This window comes from Lepisosteus oculatus, chromosome 15, assembly GCF_040954835.1.
Source record: "Lepisosteus oculatus isolate fLepOcu1 chromosome 15, fLepOcu1.hap2, whole genome shotgun sequence".
NCBI classification, from domain to species: Eukaryota; Metazoa; Chordata; class Actinopteri; order Semionotiformes; family Lepisosteidae; genus Lepisosteus; species Lepisosteus oculatus.
In genome coordinates, this window is record NC_090710.1 from 5,508,081 (window position 1) to 5,533,903 (window position 25,823).

At 36.9% G+C, this 25,823-nt stretch overlaps 2 protein-coding genes across 9 annotated transcripts in view; one reads left to right on the plus strand and one right to left on the minus strand.

Annotated features, from left to right (window-relative positions):
* nalcn (sodium leak channel, non-selective) overlaps positions 1-11,149 on the plus strand; it is a 158,016-nt gene extending 146,867 nt beyond the window's left edge. For 5 of the 6 annotated variants that reach the window (XM_015363454.2, XM_015363458.2, XM_015363456.2 and 2 more), the window contains 9 exons: positions 271-419; positions 723-816; positions 1,434-1,566; positions 4,371-4,486; positions 4,760-4,917; positions 5,856-6,006; positions 7,119-7,268; positions 9,067-9,184; positions 10,375-11,149. In XM_015363454.2, the coding sequence (XP_015218940.2) occupies positions 271-419; positions 723-816; positions 1,434-1,566; positions 4,371-4,486; positions 4,760-4,917; positions 5,856-6,006; positions 7,119-7,268; positions 9,067-9,184; positions 10,375-10,568 (1,263 nt within the window). In that variant the 3' untranslated portion in view covers positions 10,569-11,149. The remainder of the gene's footprint in view (positions 1-270; positions 420-722; positions 817-1,433; positions 1,567-4,370; positions 4,487-4,759; positions 4,918-5,855; positions 6,007-7,118; positions 7,269-9,066; positions 9,185-10,374) is intronic. The other variant, XM_006638901.3, reaches the window with a different exon arrangement.
* Positions 11,150-11,313: 164 nt separating this feature from the next.
* The window catches only part of LOC102688611 (phospholipase D1), a 50,379-nt gene continuing 35,869 nt past the window's right edge, over positions 11,314-25,823 (minus strand). For 2 of the 3 annotated variants that reach the window (XM_015363337.2, XM_006638947.3), the window contains 9 exons: positions 22,286-22,399; positions 21,469-21,579; positions 20,910-20,995; positions 20,389-20,502; positions 16,641-16,690; positions 15,789-15,923; positions 14,250-14,403; positions 13,059-13,176; positions 11,314-12,249 (listed from right to left, as the gene is read on the minus strand). In XM_015363337.2, the coding sequence (XP_015218823.1) occupies positions 12,025-12,249; positions 13,059-13,176; positions 14,250-14,403; positions 15,789-15,923; positions 16,641-16,690; positions 20,389-20,502; positions 20,910-20,995; positions 21,469-21,579; positions 22,286-22,399 (1,107 nt within the window). In that variant the 3' untranslated portion in view covers positions 11,314-12,024. Of the gene's footprint in view, positions 12,250-13,058; positions 13,177-14,249; positions 14,404-15,788; positions 15,924-16,640; positions 16,691-20,388; positions 20,503-20,909; positions 20,996-21,468; positions 21,580-22,285; positions 22,400-25,823 lie in introns of those variants that run through there. The other variant, XM_015363338.2, reaches the window with a different exon arrangement.

Here is a 25,823-nt window from a genome sequence, read left to right on the forward strand (position 1 = left end):
AATGAAAAGTGAATTGAAGATTATATACAAATATAGGTTGAAATTTGTACTGATAAATTAGGAACATCTTAATTGGTTGCACATATCCGTAAATCATTCTTTGGGAGTATTACAAATATGAAAAGTCAGTTTTTCTGTTCTACTGGTGCCATTCGAGGACAGACATAGAAAGGACACGTAAAAAAAGCCTTGCTAGAACTTCATTACTCAGCTCTGAGAAACAAACTGTTCCCAAAAGTTGTCATTGAATGTTTATGTTTCCCTCCACAGGTAACACTTAAAATGCTGCTGCTGACAGTGGTTGTCAGCATGTATAAGAGCTTCTTCATCATAGTGGGAATGTTCCTGTTGCTGCTGTGCTACGCCTTTGCGGGAGTAGTTTTGTTTGGCACGGTGAAATACGGAGAGAATATTAACAGGTTGGCATTCTCTTCTTTAAGCTGTCTTGACAGCTGACGGCAGTGTTGCTTTGCAGAACGTGCGACATGTAGCACTGTCACAGCTATCCTTAATGCCTGCCGAACAGTAGGAGTTTGTTAACTTCACCCAGAAAAGTGTCATTGATGAGGGTAGGGAGTGTTACTGTAAAGACTTAGTTCTTCTCTGTAGCAGATTAATTTTGTCAGCTATTTATTCAGGTTATTTCTCCCAGTTAATTGGACTAGAGAGATGCACTTCATCCTCATTAAGCTTAATGTATGTGTCTTGTTTCCCAATGGCAGACATGCAAATTTCTCGACTGCTGGCAAAGCCATCACTGTTCTCTTCCGAATTGTCACAGGCGAAGACTGGAACAAGATTATGCATGACTGTATGGTAAGGGGAGATTTGCACAAGACATTAATCAGTAAAACTGTGTTACTTACAGCAGTTGAAATTTTTTTAATAAAGTCTCTAAATGTTTTTAATGTACCAGCAGATACTTCCAATCCAAAGTAAAGTCGTTTATAGAGTTAAAATGTGCCTGAGTAAATGCATTCACTTTGCATACTGCATATCTTTAAGATGTATACAGTAGTATATTCATTGAGTTTCTATAGATGACATTCTACACAGAATAGATGACTCCTGCCTTGGCTTCTCTAAACTCTAAATTAGTAAATGATAAGTTCATTAAACAAAGAAAAAGTGAATTAATTCCAAAACATCCTGTATGGAATTGTTAATAACAAAAGAAATACTGATGATGATGGAGGTGAAAATTATACACAGTTCCTTGTGTATAATTTATTGCTAAATCAGTTGTTTTATGTACTAAAGCATAACTGAAGTTAAAATGAAGGACTTCAGCCAACCATTTGTAAAAATCAACCAGTCAAAAAAAAATCAACCTCTATTTGTAAAAATCTGCCAGCATACTGTAGATACACACTTTACCTTTTAGTGCAAGTTAAATATTTATGTACATGTTTTGTGTTGTTTTTTTTGCACAGGTACAGCCACCTTTCTGCACTCCAGATAAACATCGTTATTGGGAGACAGACTGTGGAAACTATGCAGGAGCTCTCATATACTTCTGCTCCTTCTATGTCATTATTGCATACATAATGCTGAACTTGCTCGTGGGTAAGCAAGCTGTGTAGTAAAAGCCAGGAACATAACAGAAATTACTAATTAATTTATCTTCCTTTCTGCTATAAATATTAGGGCAATTCCGTAATGAAATGCTACATTTTGTTTTACTAATCATCAGTTATCTTTGAATATATTAGATGTTGACCTGGATAAGTGCATCTGTTAAGCAAATACATAATAATTATTATTTTTTCCAATTCATAGAAAGATTAAGTTTACTGAAATTAACTTATCCCCATTCCTTCAGGACACGGGGAATTAATAAAGTTCTAGAAATGAGACATCCACACTTTCAATAATAATAATAATAATAATAATAATATATAGAAACAATTTAAACATGTTAATAAATTTGCACTCCTTTTTTGGCTTATGGCTTGTCTTCTGGACAAATTGTGTCATTCATGACTGTGAGAGAAAATTGAGATTGATAAAAAGATTGAATGATGAAGGAAATCAATTTAAAAAATAATGTAAGCTCACTGGAGGGATAATGACACTCAAGGCCACCTTTCCCACCAGACAAGATAAATTGCAAGACACAGGCAGGAGTATCTAGATACCGAACAGAGAAACATCAAGGGATCGAAGAATGGGGGAAGATGTAATTTCTTGTCTTATTAATTGGTTGAATCTCCATTTAGTTGATAAATTTTAGTCCAAATATATGAATTCCATCACAGGAACAAATTGCTTCAAATAGTTGAATTATTCCAACTTATGTTTTCCTCCCTGGTGAGAATGGGGCATGGTCTTACTCGTGCCCAGCGCTCCATCCAGCTCAGCAAGTCATGGAACTCCAGTCCAGTTCAGAAGCTGAATTTAGAACTCGACACCCCCTTGAACGGCTAGTCCAATCTACTGTCACTCCTATTCAACTTCCTGCAAGTCCCCCAGACTGCTCAGCGCAGTCGCCATGCCACCCGTCTTCTCCCTCAGATAGTCTTGATGGTGTCACGCCTCCACAGAGCTTTTCTTGTACTCCTCACCTGCTCTGCCACTGAATCTTGCTCTGTCCCCTGTGCAGGTCCAAACATGTACAGTAGCTCACGTTGGGTCCAGGTTCATGTTAAGTCACAACTCTCACCACCCCTGGTACTGCTTCTTTGAATGTTTCAGCTGCGGTCCTGGCAGGGGGTACCCCTCCCTTCCTTCCTGGCATACAGAATCATGTGGTGTTGGGCCCCTGACCCCAAAATTTCTTGGGAAGTCATGGCTTGCAACCCCATGGGTTTTCATGAAATCTCGCCATCACTCCACATTCCTCAGCTGCATTTTGTGATCTGTTTTGCTGCATGTGGGGAGGCTTCATGGAGTCTAGCTCTGGATCAATACACTGAATCCTCCTCCTTCAGACGTTATTGCAGTCCCTTTCATTACCCTTATTAAATCAACATTGTTTGGAGCATTAAACCCCTAACTCCACATTATCTGTGGTTGAGTTGAACATGGCACTAAGGCTACTATTAGACTTATCCCTTTTATTCTTTCAATTTTCTAACCTTTTCCTCCATCATGGTCTGTATTTAGTTCTCTTAATTTAAGAATTATGATCAGCATAATGGGGTCTCTCTTTGTTTCTTAAATCATTTCAATCCAGTCTCTGCTCGGCCTTAAATAAGGGTTTGGCTGAATTACTGAAGTTTTAAACTACAGTGTTGGAGGAGATCAAATCATAATTTTATTCACTTCTACCTACCTACGTACTGTATAAATCACATTTCTGTATAACTCACTTGCATGTTTCATTTTGCTTATCTCCTTCCACCCCAACTTCAGCCTTGCAGCGGTTCTCTGGCCCATTCCTCGTAAAGGTGGAGGGTTTTTGACATGCTTATCCTCATGATCAGTTTGTCATTTTCTTCAGGCAAGGGGATAAGCCAATCAATCATATTGATTCAAATCATTCCTCTATCCCACCTGAAGTTAGGGTTGGACTGATAGCACTGATAGCACTCTGCAGTCCGTTTTCAATCAATCTCTAAAATTGGAGATTAGTTGTAACCAGGCACCCCTCCCCAGTTCATCTCACTTGGACCTCCACATTAACCATGGTCTCCAGAATCATGACCTGCTATCAGTGGACTGTATTTGTCTGTATGTTCTTGCCAGAATAGAAATTGTGAGTACCCTAAACAGCAGTGTACCAAGGCATGAAGGCATGTTTACCTTGTTAAATGGGACAAATTGGTACCTTTCTGGATTTTCACCTATCTTGATATTCCACAGATTAAATCACTTTATCTCTCACTGACAAGGTGACTTAGTGCTTAAGGAACAGTCAAAATCAGTAGAGTGTATTGCAGCCACACATGAATGATCAGTTAATCAAAAGGACACCAAAAACATTTAATCAGTGTTCATGACATGTATACTTTATTTTGTTTTAAAACAGACATCATAAACAGTTATTTCTTTTGATACTCAGTATATCACTATAGATTTATTATACCTATAAATATTATGTATCTGTATACTGTAGACATACTTTTGGATACATTTTCATATTCAGCCTTGTCAAATAAACATTGAACAGTCCTATTTTCAATTAGACTGTCCTCCATTTCATCAGTGTATTGTTAATGCTGTAATAAACTGTAATACATCATTTTATTACGCTGCTTTTAACCCAGTAATGGAAAAAAGAACACTTAGTCCAAGTAGTTTTTTTAGGTTCTTATCACTAGGAGTTTTGCTATATTTAGTCATTTATCCATATTTGAAATCATAATTTCACTATGCTTCAAGCCTCTTTTTCTCCTGAGATAGGCTCAGATGGTACACTTGTCTTTCAGCTATAATTGTGGAGAATTTCTCCCTGTTTTACTCCACTGAAGAGGACCAGCTGCTGAGCTATAATGATCTGCGACATTTTCAGATCATTTGGAATATGGTTGATGACAAAAGAGAGGTAGGATAACTTCTAATGACTTTTTTTCTCTTAGACCAGATATATTCACTCTGAAAGTTAAATAATGTTAATTTGAAACTGCACTGTTGTAAATCCATTAATCCTGAAACCCCCCAAAGGACTGTGAAATATATTTTGAATTAGCTTCTTCGTTTTTCATTCATTCAGATGTTATTGTCTGCTGCTAAGTTTGTTGATATTGGAGAATCAAGCTTCCATTGTTGTAATAGTAACAATAAAGTTCTATCTGTTTTTTTCCTGTATGGTCACTAGGGTGTAATTCCTACCTCACGAGTTAAATTTCTGCTCCGGCTGCTGAGAGGGAGACTGGAGGTGGACCTGGATAAGGACAAGCTCCTGTTTAAACATATGTGCTATGAGATGGAGAGGTTACACAATGGCGGAGATGTCACTTTTCACGATGTCCTGAGGTACAGTATATGCTTAAAAATGAAACACATATAGGACCTTGAAAAAAACATTTGTCCCCTTGCACAGTTTTTACATTTTGTTGATTTAAATATTTATATAATATTTGGAATTTGTGGAAAGACTTGAAAACTGCTGTCCACAAGTGATCCCCAAGCAACTTGAGTGAGCTTGAGCAAATCTGTCACAAAAATGGCTGTAATTCCCAAGCAAACATACTTCTACCAAACATTGAGTTCACAGGTCTGAAAACGTACAGTATTCCACTAACATATTTTAGGTTTTTCTTAGCTTTTTTTGTTTTTGTTTTTGCTGACATTTATAGTTACTTATCTTACCTGTTGTTCTTGTCGGAACCATATTCACTAGAAAGCAGTGGGGAACAATTCTCTCACCTGACCTTGAATTTTTCTTGAGGAGTATGGTTTAGACACATCCACCACCTTTATCAATTATATTCACATTGTGTGAATAGTTTAAAACCTAATTTTATGAACGTGATACCATTACCCATTTTTTCAAAACCAGAGCCACAGTGCTTACTGTATTGTATATCAGTGAATTCAGGTTGTTTTTTTTACATGCTGCATTTTATATTTTTTCAATGTTTTCAATTGAACTTTCAACTGAATTCAATCAAACTTTTCAATTTCTTGGCAGATAATGTCACTTTCTTCCTAAACTATCCTCTAACGTAGATGGATTGGCATATTATAGTACAGTATGTAACTTTACCTATGCAGCTAATTATTTCAATTATATTAGCAATGAAGTTCAAGAATTCACAATAGGGTATCTATATTTCTGAAGATAGAGACATTCTGAAGATTCTGAAGAAAATGTCCTGAAGTTAGACACTTGTATTTTGAACTCATGGTTCATTTGTCACCAGATGTTATGCTCCTGCCTTCATGTCAGTGACCCTCTCAACCTCTTGCAGCATGCTCTCCTACAGGTCAGTGGACATCAGGAAGAGCCTTCAGCTGGAAGAACTCCTGGCACGGGAGCAGCTCGAGTACACAATAGAGGAAGAGGTTGCCAAGCAGACTATACGCATGTGGTTAAAAAAGTGCCTGAAGCGCATCAGGGCTGTAAGTGGGAGTTGTGCTGATAGCCAAATGATGCACTGCACCAAAACACAGAAAATACAATCACATTTTTTTTCCAAATCACAATATGTAGACATTTTCCATTTTTTTCTCTGTTAGAGGTATGGTTTTGAACTTGTCCAGCCTCTGTCAGAAAATTGGAATTAAAGTTGCATTCTAAAGTTCTGCATACGCACACAAAAGAACAGTGCCACATTACTTGCTCCTGTGAATTTATATTATAGATGACTTGTATAGTTTATGTGATGCACACAGATAACCACATTGTTTCTTAGGTTTGGTCTTAAAAGGGCTGTATTGTGTAGCCTGTTTTTATTTTCTTATTGTACCGGCTGGTCACTGAGGCTACTCTTTGTCAAGAGTCAAGAAGGTCAATTAGCCCCATAATTCTAAAAAGATAATTTTCTTATGAAAAGACAGCTTTTTTGACCATTTGGATTTTACATATATCATGTCAAAATATCTCAATTGTTTTGGATAGTTCCCTGTCTGCATTTGATCATATTGGAGCAAGCACATACTTTGTGTTTAACCTACTTCTTCCAAATAAAGTATAAGGACTCGGGTACATAATTCATTTTATAGTGTAAAAGTTAGTAATTGGTTGCAAAACTTTGAGGCAATAACTGCATGATGTCTATGACTTACTGAGCTCATCAAAGTCTTCGTGTAATCATGCTTTGCCAAGCTTTTGCTGCAGTGCCTTTGAATGAATTCAGTTCTTTCTTCAGTACAATATGTAAAATGCAATTGCATTTCAATCTGGAGATTGACTTGGCCAATATACTGCACAGTAGGATTTGCCACCTTTATTCTCCTGACAAACTCGTTGGTGTCATCGTCATGTTGCATGGTGAAGCACTGACCAATAAAATGTCTAAAGTCACTTTTGACTTTGCTATCCCAATTCTTTTGGAGTGCACTGTAGTAACTAATAATCATAGTTTCTCATAAACGTACTGTTTTATAAGCTGTTAAAGTTACATAAAGCATGTTCATTAGTTTAACAAATTTCCTATTTACTATTTTATTACAAACACTGCTATTCCATGAACGCTTTTAAATTCAAGTTGATATTGATTGTTTTTTTTCAGAAACAACAACAGTCATGCAGTATTATTCACAGTTTGAGAGAGAGCCAGCAGCAGGAACTGAGTCGATTCCTCAACCCCCCCAGCATTGAAACAACACTGCCTAGTGAGGACGCCAATGCCAACAACCAGGACAACCCTTCACAGCCAGAGGTATCGAACCTGACAGTTTTATAGAGGACTTCAGTGGCTGAAGGGACTCCCATCTGGCCAGTAGCAAAAGACTACTGACATTACTTGACAGGTTTTGCAACTTCTAAGAGTAGAAAAAACAGTCACTTCAGTGACAAAGGGAATGCAAAATCACTAAGAAATAACCTAGAGACTGAGTTAATTGAGAATGAACAGTATAGTAGTTGTTTGAAAAGGTCTGTGCTACTGCAGATGCATTGAGCCAGTTTAGCCAAGTCACACTGTTCCCCATAACTTTGTCTTATTATTTTTTCTTAGATTTGTATGGGCAGACAACAGTGGATGCTAAAAAAAAAAATTATGTTCCAAAATAATCTGCCATTATATCTCTGCTGTGTCAATATGGAAACTGGACTATGATCATACTACTGTATATACAGTACCTGTGTTTCAACAACTCTTGGTGTTTCCTTCCCTGGAACTAGGCTTATACAACTCCTAAAATACTGACAATTCAAAACTCTTCACAGGAAAATCAAGGATGTGACCAAGCTACATTTTTTTCATTTAGTGTGCAAAAAAAAATATTGCAATGCCTTTCAGAATATAAAAGTACACCTTTGAAAAAGTCAAATATCATTGATATACAGTACCTGCAGATAGAGTGCCTGTGATGTGCCCAGTCAAACTAAGGCCACTAGCTGTGGCTTCGAGAGTGAAGCTCATTACTGTGCAAGGCCAGCTTTCAATCAAAGCAAGAACTGCACTGTGTAAAGGATACGGACACAGCTTTGTCTAAGGACCTAAAGAAAGCATGAAGTGGGTCTTTTTCTTTTCTCGGATTGGCATCAAAAAAACAGAAGAAATTGATGTTTAAATCCATTGTTTTGGAACACGAGTCAACTAGAAGTGTAATCCAGAAAGCACACAAAGAAAAACTGGAAATATGGATTTATAATGTACAACAAAAGATAATATTTTTTACACAGTAATGAAGTATAGTTCTACTACACTTAGTATAGTATACTGTACTTACTGTTCATGTCTTCCTATTGGCTTCATAATGGGGTCAGGTAGCATTTGAATTTGATGTTACAGTTGAAACTGGAAGAAGTAGCACTGTTACTATTTGCTTTTATATGATATTATGGGACATCAAGGGAGTTTAACAGAAAGAACCTGCAGTTTAAGTGTCTCTTAACTGCGTGCTTATTCCTCCGGCCTGATGGGGAGACATCTCCCTGAGGTTCATCCCTTCACTAGGAGGATGCTAGGCCTGTTTACACAATTGATTTGTTCTTAAAGGTGCCAAATATTCTATTTTGTAAGTCACAGCAAAAGATAAATGTTGATCGTACTGCACTTAGCCCCAATAGTGGTCTTCTGTTCTCTTAAAGATCTCTTAAATGGCGTATATGGAGAAGTTATTCCAAGCTATATTGAGATATGTTAGGTTTATTCCATGCTGAAAAAAAGAAGAAAGAGAACACAACGTTTCGGCCGTGGAGCCTTCTTCAGGTGTGAAGAAGGCTCCACGGCCGAAACGTTGTGTTCTCTTTCTTCTTTTTTTCAGCATGGAATAAACCTATTACTTGCTCCTTTGCAGCCTATGCATGCTGACGCAGCTACCCACCTGAACTATATTGAGATATGCCCTATAGTGAAAATGTCAGTAAAGAAATCCATACTGTATACTGTATTGAGAATGCGGGTTGGGCATTTAAACAAGAAAGAAATACATAATGGGGGAAATGCTGGACCTTTGGACTCCAGTCTCTGTTTTGAAAAAGTACCACAGAATAACATATTTTGTGTGCAGACAAGCAGTCAGCAGCAGCTGCTCAGCCCCACACTTTCAGACAGAGGAGGTTATCGGCAGGACTCAACAGAGTTGGGCAAACCGCAGAGGAAGTTTGGTCAGTGGCGCTTACCAGCAGGTAAGTAAAACTCTGACTTCATTGCAAAGCTAAGCTGAATGATGCTTACTTGTTCTTTTGCATTCAGACGCACAATTCTAAGGGCTTCACAAAAGTACAAGTGAACCCAGTATTTCTCAAAATGTCTCAGCGGAAGAGTGAATTTGGCTCACACGACATCACCTCAAGGGTACAGTACATTGCCTAGGTTACTAGCAGTTCACAAGGCATGATCCAAGTGTTGATCAGCTGAATCAATAGACAAAAATGAGAAATTACTTCAAATTGTGTTTCAAGAATGCAAAAGGTAAAGAGCAAATGAAATAATATAAAAAGGTCAGCTTTGATTGTACTGTATATTCTTTTAAAAAGATGGGGCTGTAAATTCAGTGCCTTCAAATACACATGGACTATGCTAAACCAAGTGTTCAGCTACAGTATCCAGAATAATTTTAAAATATAATATATAAGCAAAGGTGAAAACAATCAATTAATTTCATTATTGTTGTTGTGAAATGTGGTTTCTCCAAACTTCAATATGCTTTAGAGTATTGAACATTTTTTTAATTATATTAAAAAAGAAGTGGTTTGTGGAGATGCAGTTATATTTGGCTTTTGTTAAAAGAGAGGTTTATAATATTTTGATTGTACAGAGAAGTATACAATCTTCTGTTTGAACTGATAGTTTAAGTCACTTCTTATAGGGTTTTTACTTTAGTATGTCTTCATAAAAACTGCAAATAAACTGCAAGTATTCTGGAAGGTTTAGTAGATAATTAACTTAAAGGGGTAATTATTTGCAGTTTGACAATGTTTTAATTCAGTTAGTAAACATAATTAAAAAAAACTTTGAACTGTATCAGTATAAGGAATCCAGAAGTTATTGGAATACTATTATTCTGTATTGTACAGTAGATGATTATAAATAATAGTTTTCTTACAATGTACAGTTACTTTGCCATTTTAACTCTTTTCCCAGTCATGTTAATGTACACATTAAATTACATTTAAACATCCTTATTCATTATTTAAACCAAATAATTAAAGGTATGCAGCTAGATCTTCCCTTAGGGATCTCTCGTACTGTATGTATGAAATGGCAAAGGTTGACTGTCCATTAATGTATTAATGTGCAATGTTTGGTAACTTGGCTGTAATGTTGAAGCTCCCAGGCTGTTTTAATTAAAGCTGTTTTATCAATGACTTTTCAGCACCTAAACCTATAAGTCATTCTGTTTCCTCTGTCAACTTGCGGTTTGGAGGTCGGACTAGCATGAAGTCCATCGTGTGCAAGGCGAACCCCATGAATGAAGAGACCTCTTCAGGCTCAGAGGTGAAGAAGTGGTGGACGAGGCAGCTGACTGTGGAAAGTGACGAGAGTGGTGACGATCTCATTGACATTTAAATGACAACAGAAAATGCTTTCATTTCAGGGGGGAAGACAGGACGTACTGTAAGACCAAAGCCTTCCTAGTCTGAGTAAAGCTTTGTTGTATTCGAATCTGTCAGAGGCTTGGGTTTTCCAAGCGCAATATATACTGTATAACGAAAGAAAAAACTCTAGAAGGAGAAAAAAAGTCAGCTAGTATTTATTTTCCCTGCAGCAGTGTTTCTTGTAATACTCATTCCAGGGAAAGAGTTTCACCACTCTTTTACAAATACCTTAAATCACTTAATCCACTATTCTTTTGGATACCCTATTTACTGTAGATCTCTCAATATTATCCAGCTTTTGTGATGCTATTCCTATGCCAGCACCATTTGTCCACTGTTGCAATGGGATCATCTTTTATATGGATGTCATTATAAAGCATGAAGTAAAAGCCAGACATGGACTGGAGGTTTAAAAAGTTCTATGCTGAACTGCAAAAGCAATGTGTTTTGTAGTATGAGAAGCTAAAACTGAAAGCCATACAAAGTTCTTCATATTGTATATTTTGCTGTTTTCTTGATTAAAGTATGCCATTGAGTTGCTATGTACACCCATATACTGTATTGTATTGTATGTTGTTGTGTATTACAGTTTGTGTTACATTTTATCTCAAACCAATGTCTCTGTTGATCAAAAGAAAGTCACTGAAGCCAAATGGCAGGTGGAAAATAGAAACTAATAAAGGATACGCTACCTGTTCTAAAAGACTGTAAACAAATGAGGAAAAAAATACTTTATTGTGAATGTAAACATTAATTATGATTTTCAAATGTGAGTATATAAAAAACAGAAACTTATATTCCAGATATAGGCCTATATTTTATTAATTAGAGGTTCTATGATTACATTTGTAAATGTATTATGTGTTTTTGATAATAAAACAAGATAAAAGCCATCTTTGCATAATCTAAATATTAGAGTAGAATTGTATTTTGTTGCTGTCAACGTATTGATGCAAAACTCCATCATGAGTTATTCTTCAGTTAAAACTGTAAAGTACTGTAGCAGTGTTATGTACTATACGTAATAATTGTGTGTGTAGTCTTTCATTTTAAAGAGACAGAAATAATTGCTGATGAAAATGATTCGTAACAAATATTTATTCATTTGAAATAAATTGAACCCACAGTTGGGAATTTCCGCTATCACCATTTGATTGAATGATAAAACAGCAATAAACTAACTTGTCTCCACAACTCATTGTGAAGAAAATGTGAACAAGCAACTAACCACATGGAATAATATGGGAGACACTACGGTTTTTCATCTCTTATCACACCCTCATAAACTGAGTGCAAGGAGAGAAAGAAGTAGGATCAGTTCTGCTGAAGACATAAATAAAACTGAAACAGAGCTTGTCTTCACACTATTTAGCAGGAAGTGCGAGAGATGCTTTTGCGTCCTCTCTAGGGCCATGAGGAGAGTTCCCTTATGTCCAGAGCTCCACGGGCATCATGCCTTCTTTGGAGTTAATTGAGGGGAAGAGGTTCTCCTCCGAGAGGAAATAGAAGGGGAACTGGACGAGGAATCCACGGATCTTCCTCAGCTCCTCGCAAGCCAGCAGGGGGTCTTCAGTGGCCAAGGATGGGCGAGACATGTACTCCCGCAGGATCTTATTGTTGAGCACAGCGTCAGTCGGTACGCACCTGAACACCTGCACAGTTGTATTGTGTAAGGTTAAAGCGGTTTTGGTCTCACAAGCTGGTGACGGCTTCGTCCTTCATCAAAGCACATCTCTTTTGTGTCTTAACTGCGCTTACAGCACTGTATGGTACTGACAAATGTAGCAATAAAAGAAACTTTGAAAGTGATTATAATTGGAATGCATCGGTTGTAACAAAAGCAAAAATTCCCACTTTGTCAATAAGGGGCTTGGCTTTTCTAAAATTGATATTGTTCGCATATAAAACCAATTGGTTACATGGATCAGACCATTATGTTCTATAATGCAGCTATATATGATTAAGTGCCGTAGAACCAAAACATATACAGTAAAGACATCATTTTCATAGTAATGAAGGAAACACAATGGATCAATTATGTTCAATAGAATATTTGGTGCTAGATATACATTACAGCTGTTGGACTGAGAGTGGAAGGCTAATTTGATTTTCTTTCAGTCTGACATTAAAAAAGGCACGATACATTCACAGAAGGAAGACATTATGCAAGACCTCTTTCTCAGCCGAGAGAAAAAAGGGAAACTTCTTTTGAGGGAAACCTTGTCAGTAACCGTCTGCTTACAGTACATCTTAAGTATGTCCCATACGCTGTTTATCAATACAGCAAGATAGGTGACAGGTTATTAACACTCATATCTACACCAAAGAGGGAACTTAAAATGATTCCTTCCAAGGTAGAACTTTTTTTATGTCCTCAATTGTTTATGATAAAATGGTTGTCTAAGATTTCTACATCAAGAATAGACCTCCAGCACAGAGAATCTTGAAAAGTGTCACCTGCCTTGTCATACACACTGGCATTCTTTGCAGCTGTTACCATCCATATCTCCTTGTAGAACCTGTCACTGAGGGGGTCACTGACATCCACACTGAGGTCTCCCAGAAGCCCAAGAACCAGTCTATATGAAAGAAATAAGGCAGGTTAAGATGTCATCAATGAATTATTGCCTTCTGATTTTTAAGAGAAACGTTTTGTGGTTTTAAGCACTATGAACACATAAATAGCTTAAGAAAAGGGCATCTAACAATACTACCGTATACAATTAGCAAACTTCAGATGTTTCTACATGAACCATGATATGGCAGGCAATTTTATAAAAGAAAAAGTTTGATCAAATTACAAAGAATATCTCCTAACAAATTAATTTCCTGACAACTTGGCACAAGTAGGGAAATTGTTTCAAATTAACATTTAAATTGAATCTTGTTTCTGTCATATAGGAAAAGAACGTGTTCTTGCATTGAGAAAGACTTCATCAACTTTGTAGCCTTAATTATTTTACATCAAAGTCCAAACTCATATTGTGGTCGTTAATTAAACACTGCAGGTCTGAAATATAAAGAAGAAAGTTTGTCTAAAAATTGAAAACTTAGTATTAACTCCAGACAATTATAAGGGGCAATACCGATATGGTTCTATAGAACTTAACTGTTGACGTGGTGTAAAATTCTGAAACAGAAATCTGGCTCTTCCATTTTATTGCCCAATAATTAGGAGGAACTGGAATATATTGGGAAAACAATATTTGCCCCAGTTGCTCCACTTAACCACTGATGCTCTGTCAGAACCTGCTGTTACAAGGAACCTATCTACTTATTATCTACTTCTTCACAAGGGTACTGTAATATTCTTAGTTTTATTCTCTTTACAACTACTCCCTTTACTGTAACTTACTGTAGGTGTTTTTTAGGAAGTAAGGTGAGGTTGGAAATTAGATCTAACAGGTTGGGCTTTTAGGTAACACTCCCTTAGCTTACTGTAGCTCGACACTGAATAAAAATCAGTGCAATCTTCTTAGCATTGCAACATAACACATCAAGCAATTAATGCTGAGTACACTGTATCTGTTTCGAATTCAGTGACATTTTACTTCTCTGGTACTAAATATATAACCATAATAAAGGTTTCAGGCTTTGTCCACTTATGAAATACAGTATATTATTTTTATATGAAATAAACTGGTCCATGCACCTGAAGCACTCTACTCTGAGCGACAGTGCAAATCTTCCAGCTTGGTAATTTTCCCCATCCATTACGGAGTGAAGGAACTCTGTGTCTTCCACTACCACAGCCATCTCGCTGTCACGCTTGCCCAGCATGCTTCGGTCATTGATGTTGGCAGAGCCTGCTCGGAAACAAAAGGACAAGGTTCAGAAACAGCACTAGGGTGGCAGAACTAGGGTGGTAATACCAGCCCCACAAAGCATTTTATACATGTGTAACAGTTTTGTTGACCGTGAGCACCTCTGCTATCGGTGTTTTCAGTGGTCTGAGTTCCAGCCATCAGTTATCCATAAGTTATAGTTGATTTATTTATTTTTTTAATTTCTGAATGCATTCGGAAAAGCTTTGGAGGTTTGCATCACTGGTTTGCATCACTGCCTGCAGTGCTGGCTCTATGTTCAGTTCCTGTTCAGGTACTAGCTATGTAGAGTTTGTATGTTCTCCCTGTGATCACATGGGTTTCCTCCAGGTGCTCCAGCTTCCTCCCACAGCCCGAAGACCTACTGGTGGGTTAATTGGCCTGGATAAATTGACCCTGGTGTGAGTGTGTGTGTCTGTGTGCCCTGCAATGGACTGGCATCCCATCCAGGGTGTACCCTGCCTTGTGCCAATTGCTTTCCAAGATGGCCTCTGGCTCCCCTGTGACACTGTACTGGATAAAGGGGTCAGAAAATGGGTGGATGGGTGGGATGTATTGGAAAAGTGAATGTAAATTTAAGGGGTTACGTCAAAGGCCATGACCACATACCAAGCAAGAATGTTTAAAAAAAAATAACTGAAAATTGATTTTATTTTGTGAAAATCAACATTTTAAATTTGTCACGGATACATTTTTTCTTAAATTTTTGCTTCCAGTGTGTCACAAGCTGTTTATTCATTCCTCCCATCACTGCATGTTGTACAGTATAATATAGACAGAAGCATCAACTTGGAATGTAGATGGTACAAAATTATAATACAGAGCTGCCCACATCCCCCCAAAAAAGTTATTACATTTCACATAGCATTCGCTTTCTTACAAGTGATAATTATTTTGACTATTACTGAGGGTTTTATTTCTAAATTAGATATGACAAAGAATGATTGTGGAAAATTTAGGAGGGAGGCTCAAGAAAGATTTATTGTGTTGTGTGGCTGAATTCTGTAAAGTGCTCCAGACATTGAGCGCCCTCTACTGGAGTATGGTGGTACTTTTTATTTTGTATCAAGAAAAATGATGTATTGTACTGCCAGAAAAAATCCTGTAACCTGTGAGTCCTCCTGGACTGGATACTATGATGCATTCAATCAACAATATAAAGACTGGCAAATCACCAGATTAAAGTTAATCCTGCCCAAACATAACATCATCTATGGTACATAAAAGGCAGTACAGTGATGCAAATTGTGTTTTGTTCTGTTTGGTACCATTTGCTAGAATCATGATTTATCATGATTGATTTTACTAGGATCAGGATTTCTCAGTAATCTGTTTACTGCAGATTCCTTTTGTGACAAGTTTCTTACCAATAATGACGGTGTTGTCATCGACAATCATTAGTTTGCTGTGCACGTAGATGAGTTCAGTGACCAGTTTGCCATCCAGGTCAGCATGAGTCCTCAGTCCGCAGAAGGAGATGTAGTTGATCCAGCAATCTGCCACTGTGATGACACGTGGGGCAGGAGTCACAGGGAAAACAGACAGGCAGCAAGTTGTGACGCTCAAAGTACAGTAGTAAGCACTAGCTGAAACACACAAGACCCTGGTGCAGCACAATGAGAATCCTCGACAGAGTGAAAGTCAGTAAGCCACATAACACTAAGCACAAAACAGAGCATGCACAAACACAGAGCCATCACAGTCCAGGACTAAATAAAAATGTTTCTCTACACTTTTAAGCGCTTTGAGAAGCCACCTGTAAAGGTGCAATATAAAATAAAGTTTATTATTATTATTATTATTATTATTACATGCCAATCGCAAATTTTAAACCCAGTGCTTGATGGGCAAAATCAAAAGGCTGTACAGTGTGTGAGTATTTTTTGTAATCATGTGCTGTATTTGTGTGGTTTTCTCCCATGTTGAAACAAAAAGACAGGACAGCCCATGCAAGTGCAGCACATTGCCTATCATTTAGTCTTTAGTATTTGGTTACCTGTGTTAATTACAAAAGATTTTCACTTTACGGTGATAAAGGGTAGTTGAGAAAATCCTTCATGTACTGTACAAAGGTTTGCAGGTCAAAAAGTGGGCTCAGCCAGCACCCCCCACCCTTACCTTGGATATTAGTCCAGACTAATCAAGACCATGTCTTAGTCATTGTTGCGCAATGGGTTTGATGAATCAAATCAATTAGCATCAGCAACTTGTCTACTTACTCACACGTTTGAGTTTCTCGATGATGGAGTGCTCCCCTCTGCACATTGTCCTAAGGGAACAGCATGTGATCATTTCTCTTAATAGAGAAGGAGATTAAAACTAGTACATCTTAAAGCATTGTCATTTCTTTCCTTACTGGCAGTTTTTCATTGCACAAAGCCAAATTGGTGAAAACTGTCAGTGAGTCTGTCAGTCAGCCTTCCAGTAAAAAGTTAATTGCTACCATGTGACCCAGATATATTTTAACAATTTTTCACAGTCGTTTTTTTTTTCTTTACACCAAATATATTGCATCTTCTTTTGGCACTCCATATCCCTATATTTAAGCATAGATTTCAAAAGATTCTGGGCTGCATTTATAGTATATTATTTATGTTGACACACAATATCCGAATGTCATATACACATTACCGTTAAACGTGAACTGTAATCTGTAGTGACATCAGCAATACTAAGATGACTAGGATAATAGTTATGACTTTACCTGTATAGACAGTTCAATCTCTGATTAGCACGTTATTGAGCAATAACATTCACCATGATGTGGCTACTAACATTCAACTAATTTTTAAATAATGTACCCTGTTCAAATAGATCTATTTTGATTCCATTTTTTCCCAAGAATGCATTCAGTTAATCTGTTCTTTATCATAAACTGCTTTTACCTATCTCCTTTTACCTAAGGGGTATTCCCTAATCTACTGTATCAATACCCTCAAAATAATTAGCATGAGAACATAAGAAGGCTTGTAAGTAAGAGGGGTCTATTTGATAGTTCAGTAGCTAAGTGAATCGAAACATTTGTCCAGTTTCTAGAGTGAGTGGGGCTTCATCCCCATAGAAGAGAAGCCAGGTCAGGACACCCACAATTATTTGTGCAAACATCTTTTTCTTGTTTGCTGACCTAAACAAACTTTCTTTTAGTTTTCAATTCTGATTTCAATTGTCCTTGTTTCCGCTGCTTGATAAGACAAACATTAGCAAACATTAAATTTATAGCTGTATTCAAGATTTAAATAAATGATTGTAGGATACTATAGTACAGTGTTATTATTTAAGCCAGGAATTAGAGGTTTCTACTTTTTACTAGTAAGTTTAAATCCCTCCTAGTGGAAAGTTAGAACCTACTGTATGGAACCACAGAGCTCCTGGACGTAAAGGTACAAATGCTGCCTCCTGGGTATTGTACTGCATAATTAACTGGGAAATGGAATGGTGTTTAGTCAGAATTATCTTCTGTTTAGTTATCTTAGTTAACTTTTATGTAAGCAATGCTTAATCTGCAAAGGAGAGCAAACATTTTGGGTTATTACTGCCTTAACCTGATCATCTTCTTCATCATGCATCGCCAGCAGCCATATCACCTTGCGGCAGCCCACTGAAGCTCAGCAGGTGTGAGCCGAGTCAGTACCTGGATGGGAGACCTTCTGGAAAAGCTAAGGTACCTGGTGGAAAAGGTGTTAGTGGGGTCAGCAGGGGGTGCTTACCCTGCAGTCTGTGTGGGTTCTAATGCCCCTGTATAGTGAAGGGGGGAACCATACTGTAAAAAGGTGTCATCCTTTGGATGAGATGTAAGACTGAGGTCTTGACTCTCTGTGGTCATTAAAAATCATAGGGTGTTTCTTGAAAAGAGTAGTGGTCTTACCCTGACATTCTGGCCAAATTTCCCATTGGCCTTTAACAATCATGGCCTCCTAATAATCCTTGTCTATGAATCGGCTTTATTGCTCTGCTCTCCTTCCCACTTATGTGTGTGGAGAGCGCACAGGTGCACTATGGCTGCTGTTGCATCATCCAGGTGGTGGTATGTACAGTGCTTTGAGTGGAGTGCCCAGAGAAGCACTATATAAGTGTAAGCAATTACTTGAATTAATTAATCATCATGTTGAATGGATGGAATTCTCAGGTGCTTTGCTTCAGCTCATTAGAGCACAACACTGTCATCAGGGTATTTCATAAATACCATTACAGTTTAACAATGCTAAGGTGCTATAAAACCTTCCGTCCATCCATTTTCTAACCGCTTCATCCAATTCAGGCTCTTGGCAAGCAACAGGCACAAGGCAGGATACATCATGGATAGGATGCCAGTCCATTACAAGGCACGCACAAACAGAAACACACACACTCAGACTAGAGCCAATATTCCCAGAAGCCAAGTAGCTTACACGTACCACCATGCCTTTGGACTGTGGGAGGAGACCAGAGTACATGGAGTAAACTCCACACAGATAGCATCCCGAACCTGGAGTTAATCCCAGGGCCCTAGCACTGCAAAGCAGCAATGCTAACCACTATGACACTGTGCTGCCCGGCATCAGTCTTTTGCAGATTAAAACATAATGTCCCAGGGTTCAGAAATTCCTATTAACACGTGTTATTGTGTTGGGTTTGTTTTTACATCTCCAACACTGAGTTCTGCTTTAGGTTTGATCTTGTTCTTATAGTGTAAAATTAAAACAGTTCATAATGAGGAATTAATTTAGAAGTCTGTTGATGAAACAAATTTTATCATTGGAGACTGTTAGTATATTTCCACACTTCTTCAGGGACTTCAATATGCATATCTAATATATTTTTAGCTCCAGTAAGTTATGTTTTACAGATATATGATATATTTTTTAATACTATACTTTAAAAATGTTGGAGCAAAACAGTTCTGTATGTTTGTTATTTTGCCTTTTAATGTCTTCCTATAGAACATGCTAGTAAAGATATAACAGTAGGACTGTTACACAAAAACCCCCACAAAGTTCCAAAAGATAACAATGTTCACAAGCAGATGACATGTTATTAGATTCTTGCTAATTTATTTTTTCAAATTCTGGGACTTATTCACAACCTGTGAAATTAAAATATGTGAAGGTACAGTACACATAATTTATTTTCAGTAATTACGCTAAGATTAACTGTTCTTCTTCGATCATCGACTTTATTTTTGTGGGACCTTCAAGACATTAAACAGTGCTTTGAAATGAAATATAACAGGGATGTACTGTAGTGCATATACAGTACAAATGCGTAGAATTCTTTTATCTAATCAAGGCTGCATTCAACACAACCTGTTCAACCTAAAACCAGGAGGAATGTGATATTTTATGAGATGCTCTTTGGTATCCAGTGTATCGGCTTTTTCTGTCTTCTCCATTTCTGTATTTTTTTTTAAAGACACGATATCACATCATTTCCAAGATCAAGCTTTCATTCTGTGTTTTTGTGATGCTAAATGTCGACCTGCTGGGGCTAAGCTGTTATCTTTAAATGCTCCAGTTGCAGAATGGCCATAATTGTCCCTCATTATTCAGGAGATAGTTTATAATTAGCTGGCATTTGATGTGCTGATTACTTATTTTTCCTTTAAAAACAGTTTCAATGAAGTGCTTAGATCGACGTGAGGCTTTCCAACTGAATTGCAGGTTAGGCAGGTTGTTCTGTTTCACCTGTGAAATTCCCTGGGCCTCCAGTGGGATGAAATGAATGTAGTGCTGGTTTCAAACTGAAAGAAAATGTCTTGTATTTTGCCGAGACTGCAGATAAATAAGCCTCACTGTTGGGTTGCAAGTGTATAAGACAGAAAGTTGCTTGATGCTTGAAATGCACTTCATGAGGGATAAGGTAGTGATCTTTCATGTTTTGCATTTTAACAAATAGTACACTGTGTCTACAATTATATGTTGACATAATAAAAAAAGACAAATGCTTTCCTTTTATAAAATGAACAAAAAAAAGTAAGTCAGGACTGAATACCTGTAATTAAAATGCATGATTGCCTTGATAGCTTGACCTCCTCCAGTAGAGATATCCCCTTCAAATCCAGGCAAGAGAGGCATCACAACATACACTCGGAATTTCTTCTTTTCCCTGTAGAAATTTAAATTTATGAAGCTTAGATATTTAAAAGAATATTCTAACTATTTAAATGAGATTTTAGGATTGGCGTGTCCTTATATAATGTATATATGAAACGGTGATATTAGCAAAAATTTTGTAATACTCAATATGACTATGAACTTGTAACAGGAAGGCTCACAATACAGACAGGGCAGTGTAATTGTTCCTACAGTATGAGCAGGATATCTCAGTCTTTTTTCCTTCTGCCAAAATGACAATATTGGAATGGATACAGATACAAGCTGCTTTGGGTAAGAATGGCAGACACTAATTTTTTAAAGCAAAGTATCGAGACATGGCTTGACATGGAGGAAATTGAAAAAAAAAAGATTTCACCAAGGCAACAAAGATTTCCTCAAGATTCAAAACAACCATACCTGTATGCTCTTAGGATTCTCTCTGTTAGCGCATCTCCAATACCATTGTGAATAGTTTTGTCAGTACAACTGATGAAAAACTGATTCTGCAAGACATGACAAGGATCTTTGAAGTTTTGTGAACACAGAAAAATATATAAAATATGTAAACCTTTGCCATACACAAGCCAACATTTTATGTTCAAGCATAGTACTGTGTATTTCAATTCAAAGGCAGCCAATAGACTTCCAAAAGTTGTAAGTCTTTAATACAGGACATTTTTCAGAAAATATACTCAACAAAACTGAATGAGAACCCAGTAATTGTTATAAGTTAGGTAGTGATGTACTCCTTGACTAGTTCCTTAAAAAGAAGGAAGAACCACTTCTGAATGCATTTCTGCTGCTTGGTGCTTTAGATGACACTTGATCCTAAGCTCCTTGCAATCTAATACAGTACACGCACAGTACTGTAATACAGATATAACTAGCTTGTCTATCAGGGAAGCAGTTACATACTTTTGATAGCAATCATGACAACCTACAGAACGGAAAATGCCAGATCTAGTAGTTGTCTTACCTCAATATAAATGAAATGCTTGCTATTGCTGATTGCAGAAATGTATGCCAAGTGAATGGACTCTTCGTGGATTTTTGTGCCAATGGACCACTGACACACAGATCTCAAGACCTGTATTTAGAAAATAAGAAAGCAAAGCACTAGGGTAAGAAGCACTAGGTTACAGAGGGTAGCAAACTGGCACAGTGGCTGCCGTTTCTGCCTTGCACCTGGCTGTGCTATTTGGTGGAGTTTGTATGCTGTCCCCATGTTTGCGTGGGTCTTCTCTGGGTGTTCCAGTTTCCTCCCACAGTCCCACAGTCCAAAGACATACTGGTAGGTTAACTGACTTCTAGGAAATTGCCCCTGGTGTGAGTGTTTGTCTGTATCTGTATCTGTGTGCCTTGCAATTGACCAGCATCCCATCTAGGGTGTATCCTGCCTTGTGCCCACTGCTTGCTGGGATAGGCTCTTGTTTCCCTGCGACCCTGAATTGAATTAAGTTATTTAGAAAATTTACAAACGAGAGGCAAATTGGCTCATTTTACCTGTTAAATAGTCAGTATCTAATTGTTTCAAGGATCTCATCCAGTTGTTTCTTAAAAGAATCCAGAGTATCAGGCACAACAACATGGCTAGACAGGTTGTTCCATTTTCCCACAATCTTTTTTGTAAATAAGTATCTACAGTTACATATCCAGTTTAGATGGAAAAGAAGAAAATAACAAGCCTAAAACAAAGTATAAGATCAAAGACATTCCTTATTCCCTTAATTTTCTAAAGTGAATTAATAAAGTGAATTTATTCAATAATTCCTATTGTATAGGACTGTACTGACCTGTACATTGGCGTGTGTGCATTTGCCCATGTCCAGAGGGAACTCCACAGGTGCAGAGAGCGATTTGGGTAGTAAGCAAGGATAACATGTTGCACCGGAACGTTTCTTTACCAACTGTAAGGAAAAAAAAATCCTGGCTAAGATTGAAATCACGAACTTTTGCTCAGTCCGAAACATAAACATAAACACATTTACGGAATTGTTTTGTCTCCGGGGCCTTGTCTGTGTGGAGCTTGCATGTTGATCCAAAGTCCACATAGGATTTAGCCAGGGGGCTCCAGTTTACTACTACTTTCTACCCAATAACATACTATCTAAATTAATTGCTGTCTCTGAAATGTTTGTCCCTGTATGTGAGTGTTTACCTTGTGATGGATAAATACCCCATTTAGAGTGTTATCTTTCCTTGCAGCTTTGGAAAGCAATTCTAAGTTGATATGACTCATTCCAGGAATGTGGGATTTCTGATAGTGGATGGATGGTAAGTCTTTTCTGCATCTTTTCTGTGTCTTTTTTGCAAATGTAGGTAGAAAAAAATAGAATTATACATTACACATAAGACTAATACAAGTGGCAGTGGTATCACTCTTATTAGAATCCAGTCTTTATAGAATACACTGTCTAGAGGGATCTAAGGCCAAAGGCATTGTGAATACTTTTTTTTAGTTATTAGGATATTTGACAGAATTCAACCACTTTGACAGTTAAGACCTAATCATTGATCACAGTGGTCTGGTGGAATTCTATTTTTTCTAGGTGTTCTGTGCTGTAGAAGTCCACAAAGAAAAAATATGCATTCCTTCTATCTGTCTAAGTCATTATTACCGTATTCCAAAACAAGATACCTGTAATATGAGTGGTGTTTAAAACTGTGAAAAAGACAAAGATGATGTTTTTTGGGGTCTAGAGGCTCGCGTGATTCAAGTATCAGAGAACATTGTAATGAGATGCAGTTACAGTGAACTAGGTGATGGCTGTAGTTTTCAGTAATTCTGTGAGCTGGCTTAGTTAGATGCCTAGCCGAGAGTGTGCGATCACACAATCTGAGATCTTGGACAGAAGGTGTAAATGAAGAAATACATCAAATTACAGCATATACAGTAGGTACAAGGATAGAAGAAGGTGGTTTTGACACCAAAAAGCTATGATGTAGTAAGAAAGTGCTGATATATATATATATATTTGTGCATACGGAACGATGGATGCATGCATAGAAATGTGTTAAATTTTGTTTATTCAAATCATGGAAAACTTCAGCTGACATAATTCAGAATCATTTTATTCTGATATGAGGAGTGCATGATAGAAAATGACTACTGATGACTTGGATTTCTTTCTTCAGTCAACAGCCTAGCATCTCTGAATAAATTAAATCTTATGGTTGTGAAAATATAATCAAAATAAGAAAATCCCTTTGTGGAGAAAGAAAAAACACTCTGGTATTGAATTCTCATATTGTTATGTGAACAGCTCATGTTGTAGAAAACGACGTACCGGTATTGCTCCGTGAGCATTGTTGTTTTTGAACAAAATCTTTCAATTAACTCACAGAACGATTTCAGAATGAAGACAACTCATAAAATTAACCCATTAAGTACTTTCTGCTATAATGTAATTTTTTAACTAATTGAACTGGCATTTTGTGTTGATTTCATTGTAATGGAGGTGAGTCTTATTTTGTGAGCAGTTGTCACTGTGACTTGTTGTCTTCTAGCTGTTAGTTTTTCTAGCTGTCTAGACCTAGAGGCTGGAAGATCAACACATGTGCTGTAGTTTGGATGGTTTATTAAATAGTGTGATAAAAATATATATTGTACAAGAGCTTAGCAGTAATTCATCAGTGCTTTTTTTTTTCTTTGTGTCTGAGACTACAGAGTCATATCATGGCTTGCACAATATCGTAAACTGTAACAATAGATATGGAGATCATTATCTCTTCAAGCACTCTGTATATTTGATATTATCTGTGGAATAAGAACAATTTTCAGATTGCTTCATCTCATTTACATCATTACCTTCGACAGAGGAGTAGGAGCATCTTCAAAATCTCAGCAGGGCTACAGCTGCAACCTTTTGCTCCTTAGTAATTTTTTTAATTATCACAACATGTTTCGTGTTCTGTGGCATTTCGACAATATTTATGATACTGAATATACTTGCAGTTCAGATTCTATTAGAAAAGATACAAAGGTGTATAACATCTCCTGGGTACTAGAAATGCAATCACAGTTGGGGTCTATTTTAATATTTGATTGCACATATTCTGGTGTTTGTACAGTATTCTTCTGATTTTGATAGCCGCACAAGCTAGTAGACATATTCAGTTGATATGGTTTAATAGTAGATTCCAAATGAAAGAGATTACCTGTAGTTTATTCCCTATCGTTTCTTTAACATTGCAAAGTACCTCGCATAAAATGCAAACTTTATGGAATATGTGTAAATATGTAGATCAGTCTTTTATTTCTAAAGACAAAATATTTTGATTTATTTCAATCTTCAAAATACTGTATGATTTTAAAAACATTATTATTATTATTATTATTATTATTATTATTATTATTATTATTATTCCTGCTTATTGTTGTACTTTTTATGGCAGAATAATCAAATTGATTATTTTTGCTCTAACAAAAATGGAGCTTGAATAAAATGATGAATGCAGACAATTACTAAATTCAGTTCCCTAATCAGCAGAGTGGGCAATTGCTACACCAGAAATCACTTCAATTGTACTTTTCTTTGGGCCAGGGAATCTCATTTTCTTTAAACACCTAATCAAGCCCATTCATGCAGCTTTTGTTTCCACCTCTTCCCCACCTGGCTTCCCTTTATTTTTAATTATTCCGAAAATGTGCCTGATCCGCAGCCAGAAATGAAATATGACTGACATTTCATTTCGAATAATACAGGCCTGCACCAATTAAATTACTGAACAATCCCAGTAAAAAGGACTCTAATTATTTTAAAAGGGATCTGTGAGAGACAGTGGTATTATTGAGTCACACAAGCATTCAGAACACACTTCAATGCTAAACTGCAGGTGGTGCTAAGCTCAAGCTAATGCTGCTTATTCTAAAGAATTACAAGACAAAAAAAAACCTTTTCAGCAATGGAACATACAAATGTCACTACTAGCAGATTATTTTTAAACTGGATTTTCTATTCTACAAAAAATTAACCTTTCTTTATAGAGGTGTACAAAACCTCTAATTCTAATTTCTAAATTAAAGATAATTTACACTGCATCTATCTCAGACTTTACAATAAGCACAAAATAAATAAAATATAGTATAATTTAGGTATTTTAACTGTGGACATCCTGTGCAAAATAAAGGAAGAAAGGAACACCTTCATAATATGCAATACAACATTGATTATGTTTGCCTGACATTTTTTAAAAGTTAACCAAAAGTGTGATTTATATAATGTCATCAAATAAAAAAAATAAAGGTTAATAAAATGTTTCTTATCATTCATTGGTGATGACAGCTCAATATATATGTTACTATTTCTGCTTTTGTGAATAGTTCAAAAC